At 33.1% G+C, this 16,394-nt stretch overlaps 8 protein-coding genes across 8 annotated transcripts; 5 read left to right on the plus strand and 3 right to left on the minus strand. All coding sequences in view use genetic code 12, as the record gives it.

Annotated features, from left to right (window-relative positions):
- Positions 1-473: 473 nt before the first annotated feature.
- On the plus strand, positions 474-2,462 carry CD36_64100 (acyl-coenzyme A oxidase, putative; the record flags this gene model as incomplete). Its single annotated transcript, XM_002421077.1, has 1 exon — positions 474-2,462. One exon carries the CDS (start codon positions 474-476, stop codon positions 2,460-2,462), a length of 1,989 nt encoding a protein of 662 aa, XP_002421122.1.
- Positions 2,463-2,912: 450 nt separating this feature from the next.
- Positions 2,913-3,467, plus strand: CD36_64110 (conserved hypothetical protein; the record flags this gene model as incomplete). The annotated part of the gene is made up of 1 exon (XM_002421078.1): positions 2,913-3,467. The coding sequence occupies one exon, from the start codon at positions 2,913-2,915 to the stop codon at positions 3,465-3,467; it is 555 nt and encodes a 184-aa protein (XP_002421123.1).
- A 216-nt stretch (positions 3,468-3,683) lies between these two features.
- Positions 3,684-5,777, plus strand: CD36_64120 (conserved hypothetical protein; the record flags this gene model as incomplete). The annotated part of the gene is made up of 1 exon (XM_002421079.1): positions 3,684-5,777. One exon carries the CDS (start codon positions 3,684-3,686, stop codon positions 5,775-5,777), a length of 2,094 nt encoding a protein of 697 aa, XP_002421124.1.
- Positions 5,778-5,812: 35 nt separating this feature from the next.
- Positions 5,813-6,493, minus strand: CD36_64130 (conserved hypothetical protein; the record flags this gene model as incomplete). Its single annotated transcript, XM_002421080.1, has 1 exon — positions 5,813-6,493. One exon carries the CDS (start codon positions 6,491-6,493, stop codon positions 5,813-5,815), a length of 681 nt encoding a protein of 226 aa, XP_002421125.1.
- Positions 6,494-6,958: 465 nt separating this feature from the next.
- On the minus strand, positions 6,959-8,542 carry CYP52A5 (Cytochrome P450 52A5, putative; the record flags this gene model as incomplete). Its single annotated transcript, XM_002421081.1, has 1 exon — positions 6,959-8,542. The coding sequence occupies one exon, from the start codon at positions 8,540-8,542 to the stop codon at positions 6,959-6,961; it is 1,584 nt and encodes a 527-aa protein (XP_002421126.1).
- Positions 8,543-11,321: 2,779 nt separating this feature from the next.
- On the plus strand, positions 11,322-13,295 carry FGR17 (zinc cluster DNA-binding protein, putative; the record flags this gene model as incomplete). Its single annotated transcript, XM_002421082.1, has 1 exon — positions 11,322-13,295. One exon carries the CDS (start codon positions 11,322-11,324, stop codon positions 13,293-13,295), a length of 1,974 nt encoding a protein of 657 aa, XP_002421127.1.
- Positions 13,296-13,362: 67 nt separating this feature from the next.
- Positions 13,363-14,904, minus strand: CD36_64160 (3-octaprenyl-4-hydroxybenzoate carboxy-lyase, putative; the record flags this gene model as incomplete). Its single annotated transcript, XM_002421083.1, has 1 exon — positions 13,363-14,904. The coding sequence occupies one exon, from the start codon at positions 14,902-14,904 to the stop codon at positions 13,363-13,365; it is 1,542 nt and encodes a 513-aa protein (XP_002421128.1).
- A 573-nt stretch (positions 14,905-15,477) lies between these two features.
- On the plus strand, positions 15,478-16,167 carry CD36_64170 (phenylacrylic acid decarboxylase, putaytive; the record flags this gene model as incomplete). The annotated part of the gene is made up of 1 exon (XM_002421084.1): positions 15,478-16,167. The coding sequence occupies one exon, from the start codon at positions 15,478-15,480 to the stop codon at positions 16,165-16,167; it is 690 nt and encodes a 229-aa protein (XP_002421129.1).
- Between the last annotated feature and the right edge of the window lie 227 nt (positions 16,168-16,394).

Genomic DNA, 16,394 nt, shown 5'->3' on the forward strand with positions numbered 1-16,394 from the left:
ATGACGAAAACTAAACTAAAACCAAATTTTAGCAACATTGAATTTATGCGTGTACTTTTTTCATCAAACACAAAACACAAATAATAGAATACTAATGACGCATGAAACGGAATTTATACTTTTTGTTGTTGCGGACTTATAAACTTACAATTAATGTCTTTCTATTTTTCTTTTCCCTGTCACATGCACTAAACCAATTTTTTTTTTTTTTTTTTTTTTTTAATTTCATCAAAAACTAAATTGAAACCAACTTGTTAGACATAGATTATCAAACGATGACCCCACACAATTATTTCAAGTTTTTAAATGAATTGATATAAATCTACTTAAATAACCTTCTTTTTTCTTCTTCTTCGATCTAATTATCCTCCAATCGTTTTAAATTTTTTTTTTTTTTTTGGCTTTTACAGATTTTCCATTTTTTATTGATCTATATATATATATATCCATTCATTACATTCCTATCATTCAATATGACGACTGAACTTCAAAAAGAAAGAGAACAAATTAAATTCAATCCTAAAGAAGTAAACTATTTCTTGGAAGGATCTAAAGAAAGATCGGAAATTGTCAGCAATATTGTTGAACAAATGGAAAAAGATCCAGTGTTGAAAGTCGATGCTTCCTATTATAACTTAACCAAAGAAGAACAAAGAGAAGTTACTGCTAAGAAAATCGACAGAATTTCAAGATATTTTGAAAATGAATTCCCTGATCAACAAGCACAAAGATTGTCTATTATTGGTGTATTTGACCCTCAAGTCTTTACTAGAATTGGTGTCAATTTGGGTTTGTTTGTTTCTTGTATTCGTGGTAACGGTACCAACTCTCAATTTTTCTACTGGACCATTAACAAAGGTGTTGATAAACTTCGTGGAATCTATGGTTGTTTTGGTATGACCGAGTTGGCTCACGGTTCAAATGTCCAAGGTATTGAAACTACTGCTACTTTTGACAAAGAAACCGATGAATTTGTTATTAATACTCCTCATATTGGTGCTACTAAGTGGTGGATTGGTGGTGCTGCTCACTCTGCCACTCATTGTACTGTTTATGCCAGATTGAAAGTTAATGGCAAAGATTATGGTGTCAAAACATTTGTGGTTCCATTGAGAGACTCCAATCACGACCTCATGCCAGGTGTTACTGTTGGTGACATTGGTGCCAAGATGGGTAGAGACGGTATTGATAATGGTTGGATTCAATTCTCCAATGTCAGAATCCCAAGATTTAACATGTTGCAAAAGTATGCTAAAGTTTCTCGTGAAGGTGAAGTCACTATGCCTCCATCAGAACAATTGTCTTATTCTGCATTAATTGGTGGTAGAGTTACCATGATGATGGACTCTTACAGAATGACCAGTAGATTCATTACTATTGCTTTAAGATATGCTATCACCAGAAGACAATTCAAGAGTAAGATTTCTGGTGATAAAGAAACTCAATTAATTGATTACCCATTGCATCAAAAGAGATTATTCCCATTCTTGGCAGCTGCTTATTTGTTTTCTCAAGGTGCCTTGTACTTGGAACAAACCATGAATGAAACTAATGAAAGATTAGATGATGCTGTTGCTGAAGGTGACAAGAATGAAATTGACAAAGCTATTGTTGCTTCCAAGAAATTGTTTGTTGCCTCTGGTTGTTTGAAATCAACATGTACTTGGTTAACTGCTGATGCTATTGATCAAGCTCGTCAAGCTTGTGGTGGTCACGGTTACTCTTCCTATAATGGTTTTGGTAAGGCTTATTCCGACTGGGTTGTTCAATGTAGTTGGGAAGGTGACAATAACATTTTAGCCATCAATGTTGCCAAACCAATGGTCAAAGAAATCTTACAAGAACCAGAACAAAAAGGATTAGTTATTGCTAATGTTTCTGATTTGAATGATCCAGCTAAATTGGATAAAGCTTTCGAACATGCTCTTTCTGGTTTGGCTAGAGATATTGGTGCCGTTGCCAAAGACAAGGGTTATGATGTTACTGGTCCAAGTTTGGTGTTGGTCTCCAAATTGAATGCCCACAAATTCTTGATTGATGGATTCTTCAAACGTATCACACCAGAATTTGGTCCAGTTTTGAAACCATTGGGATTCTTGTATGCTGACTGGATCATTGAAACATTTAGTTCTGTGTTTTTATCTTATGGTGTTATCGCTCCGGAAGTGATTAAAAAGATATCTTCAGAACATTTCCCAGCATTAGCCAAACAAATCAGACCAAATGTTGTTGGTTTGACTGATGCTTTCAACTTGTCTGACATGTTGACTAATGCTGCTATTGGTAGAGCCGATGGTAATGTATATGATCACTACTTTGAAACTGTTAAATCATTAAACCCACCTGAAAATACTAAAGCACCATATTCACAAGCATTGCAAGATATGTTAAACCGTCCTTCAGTTGAGGAAAGACAAAGAGGTGAAAAATCTGAAGAAGCAGCTGAAATTTTATCAAGTTAGACTAAGGGGAAGAAAGGTTATGTGTGAATAGAAAACAAAACAAAATGAAAAATAGTTTTTATAAAAGACATTGACATTTTTATACAATCAAAGAGCTTGATTGTAATGGTTTTTTTTTTTTTATTATTATTTAAGTTGTTATGATAATAAATAAATAAATTGACGTTTCGAAAGTTATAATAATTGTAGACACATGCTGCTAATTGTGGTTTCTTCGGAAGTTGCGTTGATTAGTTTTATGCAATGCTAGAACGTTTATTCTTTGCTATGCTGAACGATTGGGATATCAATGCATATAAACCTATACTTTTTCCAAGCACTACTTATACTAAGTGCTTCAATTTTTTTTTTTTCTTTTTGATTCACTTTTTACCGCTATTGTTATTCCTATTTTAGACCCTTTATATATTTCAGTTCCTGTCAGGTTTTACCGTTTCTATAACCACCACAATGATTTATCCAATAGTTTTAATCTTGTCAATTTTTGCAAGTTTTATTCAATGTCAATTTCGACCACCTTCTGAACCATTCATCTTAGCTGCTTATGATCCAGGTTATTCCTTGAGTGATAATAATAATATCATGCATCAGAATATTCAAAGATTTGGTTATAATAAAACAAAAGTCATCTTGTCGAAAAATATTGATCCCACCAAAAACTATCTTGAAGGAAGAATCTTGAATAATTCAAGTTATCAAATTGATGCTACTGTGAAAGGATTATTTATTCGTGTTGATAAATTTACTCATCGATTGAAATTGTGTCCTAATGGGAAAACATCTCGATATTTTTCAATTAAAAAAGATATGTTGTTCTATAAAAATGATACTACTTGGTCAGTTTGTTATGATGATTTTGAAGATGTTTCATATATTTATCATGGTGGTATTGATGATAATAAAAAGTATTGTTGTCCTGATAATGGGAAAGAAATAGTCTTACGAGCCTTGGGCAAATATGATGCAAGTGGAGCTCTACCTGACTACGATAACATCGTAAATTAGATAGTTATGTTTACCTGTCTGTGTTGTATAGATTGTATGTTGGAAGTATGTCAAATAACCACTTCGTTGATTTTTTGCAATTTGTAGATTGGTACACGATAAGAGTAGTGTAAAATGGGTTACATATGTAGAGTTTTGATATCAACTCACGCACACAGTATTCAATTTATCAATTTTATACTTGTTGAAGACGAAGTTGGTTGAATTAATTTCAAGATGAACAATTATTTTACAAAGTATATACCTAATATAAGATTAGTTGACACTGGAGATTCTGATGATCATACTATAAAACCCCCCACAAATAGTCTGCCACATATCAATTACATACTTATTTTCAATCCAACATTTGTATCTCCGAAAACTGAATCTGATGAAGAATTAATCAAGCAAATTATAATATTCCTACAAGGCAAGGAGTTGTCAGAATCACAATTTTCACAAATAGGACAAGTGAAATTAATTGGTTTATTGAGAGGGATTGAATCACTTGGTGAGAGTTTCTCCAATTTATCCACAACAACAACAACAACAACAATAGATAATAAACCGACAATTCTTAAATCGTTGGATTCGTCAACTGTAATGATAGAATTGGAGTCCAACTACTTTTTGGCCTGCAATATCGCCACTGGTTTTCAAACCGATGACCAAACTGTTAATGGAATTAACCAACAATTGATAAAATCAATTATACAATCACAACGATATTTTGAATTATTTAATAAATCAATAGATTGCATTTACAAGCAATATGGAATTAATTATTTACAAGATAGTTTAACATCATTTTGGAATAATTTTTTAACAACTTATAATTCACAATCAATAAAAATTCCCATAAGTCCAACATCATCAATAAATTGGTTTAATGGTTTGAATTATCAAGGGTTTTTGGGATTATTACCATATGCACAATACAAGAAATCAACAATTGTTATAAATCAACAAGTAAGAGAAGATATTGAGTTATTTATCAATGCAAACAAATCTGTTTCTGGTGTGCTAATAAATTATTTTAATCGAAAACTACCAAAACGGCATGGTGTGGTGTATATGAATAGTTTTGGAGACCAGTATTTTGGTAATAATGATGGGTTGATTGATATTTATAATTGGTTGGAATTCAATGAGTATCATGATAGTTTGGGAAATTTGAATAATGGTGGTATTTTGAGTAGTAATGTATCAGTAGCAATAACAGCAACACAACAGGATGGAGAATCCCAAGATGGAATGGTGTCTGTAGACACAACTGATACACAACTTGGGTTTGATGTCAGTCTGAGTTTAAGAATTCTAAATCCAGTTAACTTGACAAATAATTTGGTTATCTCTCCAATTAATTATACAGTTTCAACTGTAATGGAGGGAACCCAAGTGTCTAATTGGTTGGCAATGCCCCAGTTTATTAAAAAGTTGACCGTGGGTGATGACAACGAAACAGCAGAAGTACTTCCAAATCAATCAACTGACCATAATGAAGATGGAAGTGAGGAGGAAGAGGAGCTATCTGGTGAATTCATCATAGGACTACAATCTGATGGGAATATATTGAGACAAGTTATTTATTTGAAAACTAGAAATATGACTTATCAAGAACATCAATTGGTGACCTATCATAAAGACGAAATATACATTACTTTGGTATGTGAATCAAGTGATGCAAAATTTGATCTGCCTGAGTTTTATAAGTCTTTGGAAACTTCAATGCTCAACCCGGTTATTGAACAAATTGAAATTGTTGCTATGGGAGGAAGTATGTTACAAACAAGTGTAAACTCAATACGATCATTGTACGTTCCTAATGATATTGATCAAGATTTTTTTTACATCACATGTAATCCTAAACAAAAGTATTTCCAAAGTTCATTACCTTATTTACCACATCTTTCAAATATGAATAGTGATAATTTGACCAAATATCAACTCACAGCATTATATTATTTACATAATCAATTGAGTAATATTTTCCAACCGAAATTTTTCGAAAACCAACTTCATGAATTCTTTCATAAATTCACCAGCAATAAATTGAATGATTGGATGTTTTATTATATCAAATATCATGACAAATTTATTATAATCATGAAAAATAAAAGTAAAAATACAAGTTCGACGATGACTAACAATCAATTGTCTGCTAGTGTACCACCTACCATTGAAAGATCAATAGTCAATAGGATATCTGAAGGGGTATTAGATTATGCTAAATTGGGGTTTTTAGAGAATCTTGGAGATGACGTTAAATATTGGTTAGGCACTCAACAAGGAGAGCTAGAGTCAGTAGAACGGCTATCTTTGCTGTAAAATATGATGAAGAAGAAGAAGAAGAAGACAACAATTTATTGTATATATTTCAACACACTTGGGACATCGTTAGAAATTGCTCCTGGTAAAATCATATTTGTTAACCAACGAGGTAAATAACCACCAGCATCTGACGTAGTTGCCATGACCCATTTTAAGTCTGAATCTTGATTATCACTCCATGATATTTTTTCAATTGAATGATATTTACCAATGACAAAATTACCAGTGGGCCCATCTATAGGTACACTTATAATATAAGCACAATTAAAATCTTCACCTCCTTCTTGATTTTTATCAAATTTGTAGATATGCACTAATTCATAGAACATCCTATTACTTATGCCAATAGTACCAAATTTATATTCTGCATGTAATTCATAACTCCAACCACCATCAGGATATTTGGTTATGTTTGAGATCTGTAGAGAATCAAACTCTTCAACATAATGCACTTCATGATCAGAATGAGTTGATCCAATATTTGCAGTTCCAATTAGGCAATCAATGACTTTTTGTTTATAAGCAGATGGGACTAATGATTCTCGAGCACACCAAAATTGATCATCTTTAATATTTGTGGTTGAATATGTTGATGTAGTGATTGTTTCTGGAATAATCTTTGATTTATATTGCTTTCCTGGTTTCCAATTTGTTACAGATTTTAAAATAGCTTTTGATTCAGCTAATATTGTATCTCTATCCAGGTTAGACATTTTTGATAATAAGAGAAAGGGGATAAATATTGATAAACCGAAATTCTTAGGTTTGATAGTTTTTTTTTTTTTATGTGGGAGATAAAGAATGCGCGAGATTACAACATATAGTCGTATGGAATCGGGCATGGTGCGTATTTTCTCGTACCAGACAAGTCAACTTTCATTTTCCCTTAACATCAGGCAATATAATCATGAACTGTGCTTTGACCAGACGTCCATCTTATCCACTGTATTGTTTTGTATTCCAATATGATCTCTGGGTCTGTTGGTTTTAACAACTTCCCATTGCACTCTAATTACAAACACATTTTTTTTAAAAAACCTTGATTTATGAATTCAAAAGAAATACATACACACCCAAAACTTAAGAAACCTATACAAAATATCAATATTGAATATAAATATAACCATGTTCGTACTTTAAAAAAAAATAAATATTTATTTATTTATTTATTGTCCGTCTTAGTTCATTGAAACAAAGACCCCTTCATCATGATTCATAGTCAAATGAATACATTTATTTGGTGGGTATTGTTTTTCTCTTGTTTCCAACACAGGGAATAGTTGAGCCAATCTAGTAATAACATAAGATGCTTCAGTCAAAGCAAATTGTTGGCCCAAACAAATTCTTGGACCACCATTGAATGGCAAGTAAGCCCATCCCAATTTTTTAGTCAGAGGTTCAAACCATCTTTCCGGTCTGAATTCATAAGAATCTTTACCATAATATTCTTCTAATCTATGAGTCTTGTAAACTGTGTAAGCAACTGTAGAACCTTTAGGAACAAAAATTGGAGAGGTACCATCTCGACCACCACCAGTTGGTAAAGTTGTATCTTTGGTTGAAGTTCTGAAATTGATTGGAACCGATGGGTATAATCTTAAAGTTTCATTCAAGATAGCTTTCAAGTATTCACATTTTTTCAAGTTTTCAAAAGTAATATCTTCAACACGAGATTCTTCACCAACACCGAAATTGGTTTCAATTTCTTCTCTTAGTTTGTTCCAAACTTTTGGATTTCTGGCTAATTCAAACATGGCAAATGATAATAACCCAGCAGTGGTATCTCTACCAGCAACCATAATGTTCAATAATTGGTCTTGTAAAACTTTTGGATTCTTGGTTTGTTTGACCAATTCATAAAGGAAAACATAACCACCTTGAGATTTTTCTTCAATTTCTTCTTCAGTCGAGTTCAATGCCTTGTCAACGAAATATTTGGCCAAGTAATGGACTTTAGCATTACAATCTCTGAATTCCTTGTTGTTAGTCAACCAGTAAAAAGTTTGTGAATATGATCTTGTGGCTAAGTAGTGTTGAGAAATATTGAAAGCAGTAGCAAAGTTGTCTCTACCTGGGATATCGTTTGGTGGAGGAATACCTAATTTATCATCATATAAAGAATGGACTGATTCTCCAAATAAAAATTCAGTGGCAGTATCAACAGTGAATCTGAAAAACAATTCTTGCAAGTCAAAAGTTTCACCTTTGTTTAATTTGATTTGTTTAGCCAAAATTTGAATGTGAGGTTCTAATGATTTGACATGAGCAATTTGTTCACGAGCAAATTGTGGTCTTAACATAGCTCTACTATGTTTCCAACCTTCACCATCTAAAGTGAAAATACCGTCACCTAATAATGGGTAGAAATGAGCGTGTCTAGTACCTAAGGAGAAGTCGTTGAATTGAGTCGCTAAAACAGCTTTGATATTTTCTGGATCAATAGTGAAAATGATTTTCAAAACACCAGCGACATTCAAATAGAAAGTCTTGGTGTTGAGTTCTTCAAAAGTATCGTCACCGAATTCAGCTAATTTACCAGAGTTTTTAGCTTTAATAGCATCAATTAAAGCTGGTATACCTGTCCAACCAGCTCTTTTCAAGTACACAGGGTTTTTACATCCCAATTTGTAACTGTAGTAGGCATTCTTAAGATTGGTTGAAAGGATAAATATTAACCCAGCACCAATCAAAATGGTGTACCATTTGGTCAAGTATGGAAGAACACTATCGATTATATTACTTGATGTTGTAGCTGAGGACATTGGCGGGGTGGAAATGTTATTTGTTAGTAATTAGTTAATGTGAAAGTGATAGTGGGATAACGTTAGTATATAAAAAGTAAGAAAAAACAGTTCTTAAAGAGAAAACAGAAAGACTTTTTCAAAATCTATTTTTTAAACGAAGACTAGAATTGTCTGGAATATATATATATATATATTGATATGAATGCATAGGACATTGGTTATAGTTTATACATGACAGTTTAATTTTTTTTTTTTTTAGTTCCCTTTTTAGGTCCCCCCCCTCTTCTTACATTGAATTCATTTATTTTCGCAATTGTTAAATTGATGATTTTTATGTAACATTTTCTTTTTTCGCACTTATACCAAAAACAACACTTTTGTGTAACCAATTCAGCTCCGACTGATACATAATTTCAAAAGTTATTGTTGGGCAGCGTACTTTGTCTTTTCTTGCATGTGGAGAATTTGTAATTTTATTAATTGTTAATTGCTGTTTAAAGAAATAATATACTTTGTCTCCTTATAAAACTGTAAATCTGAGCAAAAGGTTAATTGTGAAGCCAACTGGAGAATCCAAACATCAAGTTTACCTTTCACAATTATGAATATTCAGATGAGGGACGTTAAATGTTAAACCCTCCCTCTCCCACAAATGTACTAAAACTTTATTGTCAATCCTAGTCTGTAGGATGGCACTTTGAAAGGTTATAATGACTGTAATAACTCTTACCATTGCAATATCAATGGTAAAGAGACCATGAGTACTCTTACAGTCAAGGTTTTTCCTCGTTGGAGATATATATAAACTTTAATTTGTTAAGGCTTTGCGATCTCTTAGTTAGTATATCTTTTGGTGGGGTGTTTAAAGTTTCATTGTTGGTGTTTGCGTTTATCAACAATCAATATGTGTGAACAAAGAGCACAAAATATAAGCCAATCATAAAAACTCTATTGGAAACATTATTGTCACAGTAAGAAAAGACAAATAAGGGCAGCTCATCAACTAGTTTTTTTTCTTTTTAGTCTGAAGCAATTGACTAACTAAAAAGAGCCAATTCCTATATTAGGAAATTACAGGAATTTTTACAAGAAAAAAAAGTAGAATTTCGTAAATTAGAGAAATGTTGGATAATTGCTAGTCTAATTATTGTTGCTTCTCCACCTACAATCAAAAGCAATATACTTCATTCTCTGGGAGTAATAATTATGCCATGGTAATGACTTACACTGTAATTGGAATTCTTGGAAAAACATACTTGTCGTCGTATTATTCAACGTCAATGTCAATGTTGATAGTCTATTTTGTGTTTGTTTTCTGATAGGAAGATTTTACAAGTTACGGAGGAGAAGGTTGAGACGGTTTACTAGAAAATTCAATTGTTTGGTTTTTGTGGAATTAAAATTAAAACCAAATTCCGATACTTGCATATAACAACAAATTTAACAAAATCAATCAAGAACTAATTAACCCCACTTTTTGTTTTGGGGTTTGGTTCGTCAACTCCGAATATATTTTTCGTAGTCACGTACACGTTGTAATCTATTTTTGCCCTTATAACCCCCGCCACCACCACCACCACCACCACCCATGACAACATCCGTATTGCTCTAGTGCCATTGAATAAACTTCCACCACCTCCTTTTGCCGCCCCAAACCAAGTTGCTATATGTACTGACACCACTAATTCTTGAAAAAGAATATCAATGACATGTTTGATTTAGCAATAAGCACGTTTGAATAACAAGTATTGATTCCCCACAGTATGGTTATGAAACTATCGAATTGTATCAATTATGTCGTTTTATCTCTGATTGGCAGTATATTTCATATGATATTGTCACTCTCAATATTGGCCCCTTTCGTTTAAGCAAATTTTTTTGTCAAATCTCTTAGAGAAAATTATGCTTATGAAAAATAAACTCTACTCTAGAAATATTTACTAACATTTACACTATGCGATGTATTTCAAGAATTTGCTTTTGATTATTTTCTGACATCACACTGGTAGCACAGTAGTTATATTAATATTTTTCACATGAATATTCTGCGTTAACCTGAAATTTGGGAGAAACAAATTTTCAGAAACAGGCACTTCACTGCTCAGTAGTATTATATGACAGGAATAGTGTCAATTCAAGTCGAATCAAAATCATTCGAATGTTGACTTAAACATTTAACAGCAAAAACCTTATATCTCAACAAAGGCGGCGATTCTCGAATTGTGTAGAAATCTTTCTACTCCGGTATCTCCGTTTTGCACCTTATAAGGTTTGTTTATGTTGATGCCAGATTTATTCAACTAGGTTTATGGTAAACTTCTTTTAGTTTATGCATTGCGCATCGTCAAGTTACATCATCAATGATAAACACAGTAGGCGACTTAGGGTCTTCTGACAATATTCAAATGTATTTCCATGGAAAAGTCCAAACCCCCTAAATTTTGTTGTTCTTTGTCGTAGTTTTGATTTTATCTTTTTTGACATGTGAATATTATTCCATAATATGTGTAAACAAACAAAAATAGATTTGCAATCATTTGAAAATTTCAATGAATTTATTATCTTGTTACTTGTAGAAGGAGGGGGGTGGAAGGGTAAGTATTGCAAAATCCGAAAGTGTGTTATTTGCAACATTTCTGGAAATCTGTAAGCTTATCTCCCCGTCTCTCTTAATATTGCCTTAATCCATCGCCAAATGTGCAATTGCATCTCACTATGCAGCGCTAAGAAAAATCACAGCAAACAAACCAACAAAAGAAAAAAAAAGCCATCTTTGATATTGTAGTCTCCTTATTCTATGCTGTCAAAATCTAGATCCTATGTTTCAATTGCTTGTGACAATTGTCGCAAACGCAGAAGAAAATGTAATGGAGAAATTCCCTGTCATTACTGTTCAGGGAAAAATAAACCATGTGTATATGACAAAACCAAAGACAAACGAAGACGACGAGTTGATTTAGTTTATGTTGATTATTTAGAACACAAGTATAACAATCTACTTAATTTTGTCAAAAGAATACGGTCAGCCACTAAAGATGAACGTTTACGTGCCCAATGTAATGAAATGTTGGCTAATAATGATCCCAAATTTATTGATAATAAAGATCTTGGATTGTCGAATGATGAGTTGACTCCTGCTAGTGAATCCGACAAACAACAAAAGGAAATTATTCAATTAACCAAGCCTATGGATGACTTGGTGTCTATGAAATGGGAATTGAAATTTGATGAATCGGGGAATACAAAGTTCTTGGGTCCTCCAGTTCGACAAGTAGATCGATGTTTGATCAAGGACAGAACAATAATCATTGATGAGTGTAAGCAAATGTGCTATTTTAATGAAACAGTACTTACAGATACAGAGTTCATCAAAGAACTAACGAACACATTTTTCCAAAACATGTTACCATTTAATTTTGCACTTGAGGAAATCAATATTGATGAGATTATGCTGGAAATCACGTTGATAAACAATAAAAGCAATTGTCAAGAAGTGAGGAGCTGTTTGCATTTATTAGTATTGGCTATTCTAGCATATGGGTTTAATATTCTACCAAAAGAGCATCCATATGTATCAAAGCTAAACAGATGGAACCCATTTTTAACAATGGTTGAAAGATCGTTATTTAAACTCCTCCGACAAACGTCTCACACAATCACCGGTAATCTAACTGATCATTCACACATAGTTTACACCATTTTGATTATCACTCTTTTGCATTTGGGAAATTACGATGAATCTCAAGCTTGGGTTTATTCTTCAATACTTTGCTCTCAAATACAACATGTTGGTTGGAATGTTTCAACAGATTATCCCCTGGAATTAGAAACGAACAGCAAAAATCTTGGTAAATTCCGATCCAGGTTATTCTGGAATTGCTTGGTAGTGGAAAAGATGTCAGCATCGATGTTTGGACGAAGTTCGCCAATCAATTTTCGACAACTTCTAACTGAGTTCTATACTTCAGAAACTAAAGATATCAATGAACTTGTTTTCCAGTTCAATAGCAAACTCTGGTTCATATATGATAAGTTTATGGGTCAGATTTATTCGTTTCATTTCAACACACAGAATAAAATGTTATATAAAAAAGTTTTGATGACAGCAACTCAAAGTTTCCAGGATTTCCAAGGGTTTATGAATCAATATTTACCATTAAATGAAACTAATCTAGATAATCAGAATATAGTTTTAATTCATTTGACTTTTCACGTGTTTTTGTTGTTGATTATTCGCCCATATATGAAAATGCCAGAGATTTCCTGGTCCATTTTTCAAAAAAGTATATCAATAACTGAACAATGTTATGTTTTTATAAATCATTATAATAGTAGATTTGAGAATGGAGTAGCAGGTTGGTATAATTGTCATTATGGGTTTTTGTTGTATCAAGTGTCGGTGTTTTTATTATGTACCATTACTGTTAGTGACCCTGTTATCCCACCTCAACAATACAGTATATTAATTCAACGTTTGAACTTATTCTTACAATGCTTGAAGAAGGGGTCACAATATTTAACTGTTTATAATGTCTATTACCAAACTTTGTTGAATTTATTTAATAATATGAATCTCAATGAGGAAATTTCAATTTTGGTGAGACAAGCATTTGAAAAAGAATCACTTGGAATGGCAACAGCTATTATTGAAAAAGAAGATTTAGTTGTTGACTTTGATCAAGATTGGCAATCATACGTAAACTCTTTAAATTTAGAGCTAGATCAAGACGTTTATGGTTTTTTGGAAGAAGGGATCCTTGATATGTTATGAAATGAGACATCAACTGTACACAGAAAAGTATATACCTATATAGATATAATCAAGCATGAATATGGACTCATTTGTAGTATTTATCCCAATTTTGAGATATTTTATTTTTCACTTCTTCTGGATACCCATTAAAGTTACAAGTGACAAACTCAAAGTCTGGATCAGTAAATTGTTTAGGGAAAATACAGGTGGTTACACATTTACCACCTTGACGAGTCTTGATCAATGGACCTTGTGACGCAAATGGTGCCAATGCGAAAGGTTTAACATCATCAAAGTATAGCTGATCTTGAACTGGTGTATGACGGGTGGTGTATGCCCAAATGAGTTGTTTAAAGTCAAAAATATCAATATCATCACCAACAAGAATGATTTCATGAAGAATCAGACAAACTTTATAGCATTCTTTGGATCTAAATAAGAAATCACCCACTAAATTCAGTAATTCTTTTGCATTAGTTTTTAACTTAACCAATTCGTGAGTGTTGATTTTCACGGCAAGCCATAATGCTTGCGCTTCATAGGGAGTGAATACATCTTCCACGATTTTAGATAACACTGGGTGTTGAGAAATTAAATACTTTGTCTCGGCAGAGACTAATCCTCCAATCAAAGTATGAGTCTCGTCAGTACATAACCCAGGGTTTGATATTGGCATAATAGCTTGGTCACGATATGATATGTGGTTGACACGGTATAAAGGTTGGGTGTGATGATCTTTTGGAAAACAATAACCATGCATTTCCCCAAATGGTCCTTCCCTAACCAAAGTGTCTCTATCCAAATAACCTTCAAATACCATTTCACAATCTGCTGGGACTTCTAAATCGTTGGTTTCACATTTAACAACAGGAACAGCTTGGTTGCACAATCCACCAATGTACTCTGCTTCAGTTGCTCCATCTGGAATTGGCATTGAGGAAACAAGAATTGCTGCTGGTGGAACCCCAAAACAAAGAGCAAATGGGATTTTATCACCTTTTCCAGCAGCAACCCATGCATCAGAAACTTGTTTCACATGTTGAGGATTAATAACTAACCCAGTAATACTTTTTGAATCATGAACCATGCCTCGAGCAATTGACCAATTAGTCCATGATTTATCGGGGGTTTGTAACACCCACATACCATACGTTTGGATGAATTTCCCACCATCACCGTGATGTAATAAGGGAACTGGTAATTTTGTTAAATCAATTTGTTCCTTAGTCAAATGATGTTTTTTATGTGGTGATTGATCGTTAGGAACAAGAACCGGTGGGATATACTTTTTGGGATTTCTATTTGCTACCAAAAAATCAATGATTTCTTTCATGGGTGTTTGAGAATCTAATCCTAAATGTAAGGCAATACGAGCATGATCGTTACCAAATCCTCTTAATCCACCAGGACAACCTAATATACGAAATAAATTCTTAGGGTCGATATTCTCTGGATCTTGCTTTAAATTATTGAAAAGTGGAGCAGCAAGTTTATTCTCATAAGCTTTTCTAGTTATGGCTCCAACTTCTAAATTGGGATCAACTTCAGTATCAATTTCAATTAAATCCCCTTCATTCTTAAGAACTTGAATAAAATCTCGAAATTTTAATGCTGGATTAAGTGACATGTTTTGTGGAGTGCTATGTATTGGCTACTAAAATTACTTCTATTGTGATGTGAAAAGATCAATTGATGCTTTATTTATATTTAAAGTAATTTGTTAAACGGGATGTTTGGTAATAATAGGAGATTTGGTTATTCCTTGGGGCAGCAGCACGGAAATACAAGTCAACATCGAATGATATTTCAGGTAAGCAGTACGATCAACCCGGAACAATATTTCCTGATTTAAAACAATAAGAATTTGAATTGCTGTAATTTCATGTAGTTTTTTTGGAAAGCCAGTCAGTCAATGATAACAGGAATTATAGTTCCGCACACGGTGCTAAGCAACTGTGTATTTCCATTGTTTTCAATTTTGTGATCTCATTAGCAAATAAACAAGAACAACCAACAGTTTATTTCCAACAGACTTTCTCAGGCTCGTGTGAATCTGTTTAGATGAGATGAAATTTCAGAGGTCTGTTTCATTATAAATTGAACTTCCAAGCTCATTGGTTTAAAGACACCGAGATTTTTTTTTTTTTTTGGTGGTATTCTTTGAACAGTTGGATTGAATATACAAGACAGAACCATCCTTATGATTGCAAGAGTTTGTTTGAAAAGACCAAATGCTTTACCCATTTTTCTGATTTCATCGAGAAAGTATTCCATTGATTATGAAAAAGTCAATAACTCGGTATATAACAATGTCATCATACCCAAAAGAATAGTCTTGGCAATTACTGGTGCCACGGGAACCCAAATAGGAGTGAGATTATTAGAAATATTGAAAGAACTAGGAGTGGAAACCCATTTGGTGATGTCTAAATGGGGGATTGCCACTTTGAAATATGAAACTGATTATCAAGTTGATTATGTCACGTCCTTAGCTACAAAAACATATTCTGCAAGGGATGTAACAGCACCAATATCTTCAGGGTCATTTGTTCACGACGGAATGATTGTTGCTCCTTGTTCAATGAAATCACTTTCAGCTATTAGAACTGGTTTCACTGAAGATTTGATAGTCAGAGCAGCTGATGTTTCCTTAAAGGAAAGACGTAAATTGTTATTGGTTGCTCGAGAAACTCCTCTTTCCGATATTCATTTGGATAATATGCTTTATTTACTGCGAATGGGGGTGATAATATTCCCGCCAGTACCAGCATTTTATACAAAACCAAAAACTGTTGATGATATTATTGAGCAAACATGTGGAAGAATATTAGATAATTTCGGAATTAACATAGACACGTTTGAGAGATGGGATGGAATCAATCATAAATAGACAGGTATAGAAATTATTACTTAAAATTAGGCAATAGGAGATATTACCATTATTATTGCAAAATTGTCGTTTAAATGCCATATTGAGGCGACAACGACATTTTCCTGAAGAAAAGTCGTCTGGCCCATCCCTTAAAAAAAAAATTTTTTTTTTACCAGCCCAAAAAAAAAAAAAGAAAATCCTACACGATCTCATCTCTCTACATTTTTAGTACTCTTTTTCTTTCT

This window comes from Candida dubliniensis, chromosome 6, assembly GCF_000026945.1.
Source record: "Candida dubliniensis CD36 chromosome 6, complete sequence".
In the NCBI taxonomy this organism is placed as follows: Eukaryota; Fungi; Ascomycota; class Pichiomycetes; order Serinales; family Debaryomycetaceae; genus Candida; species Candida dubliniensis.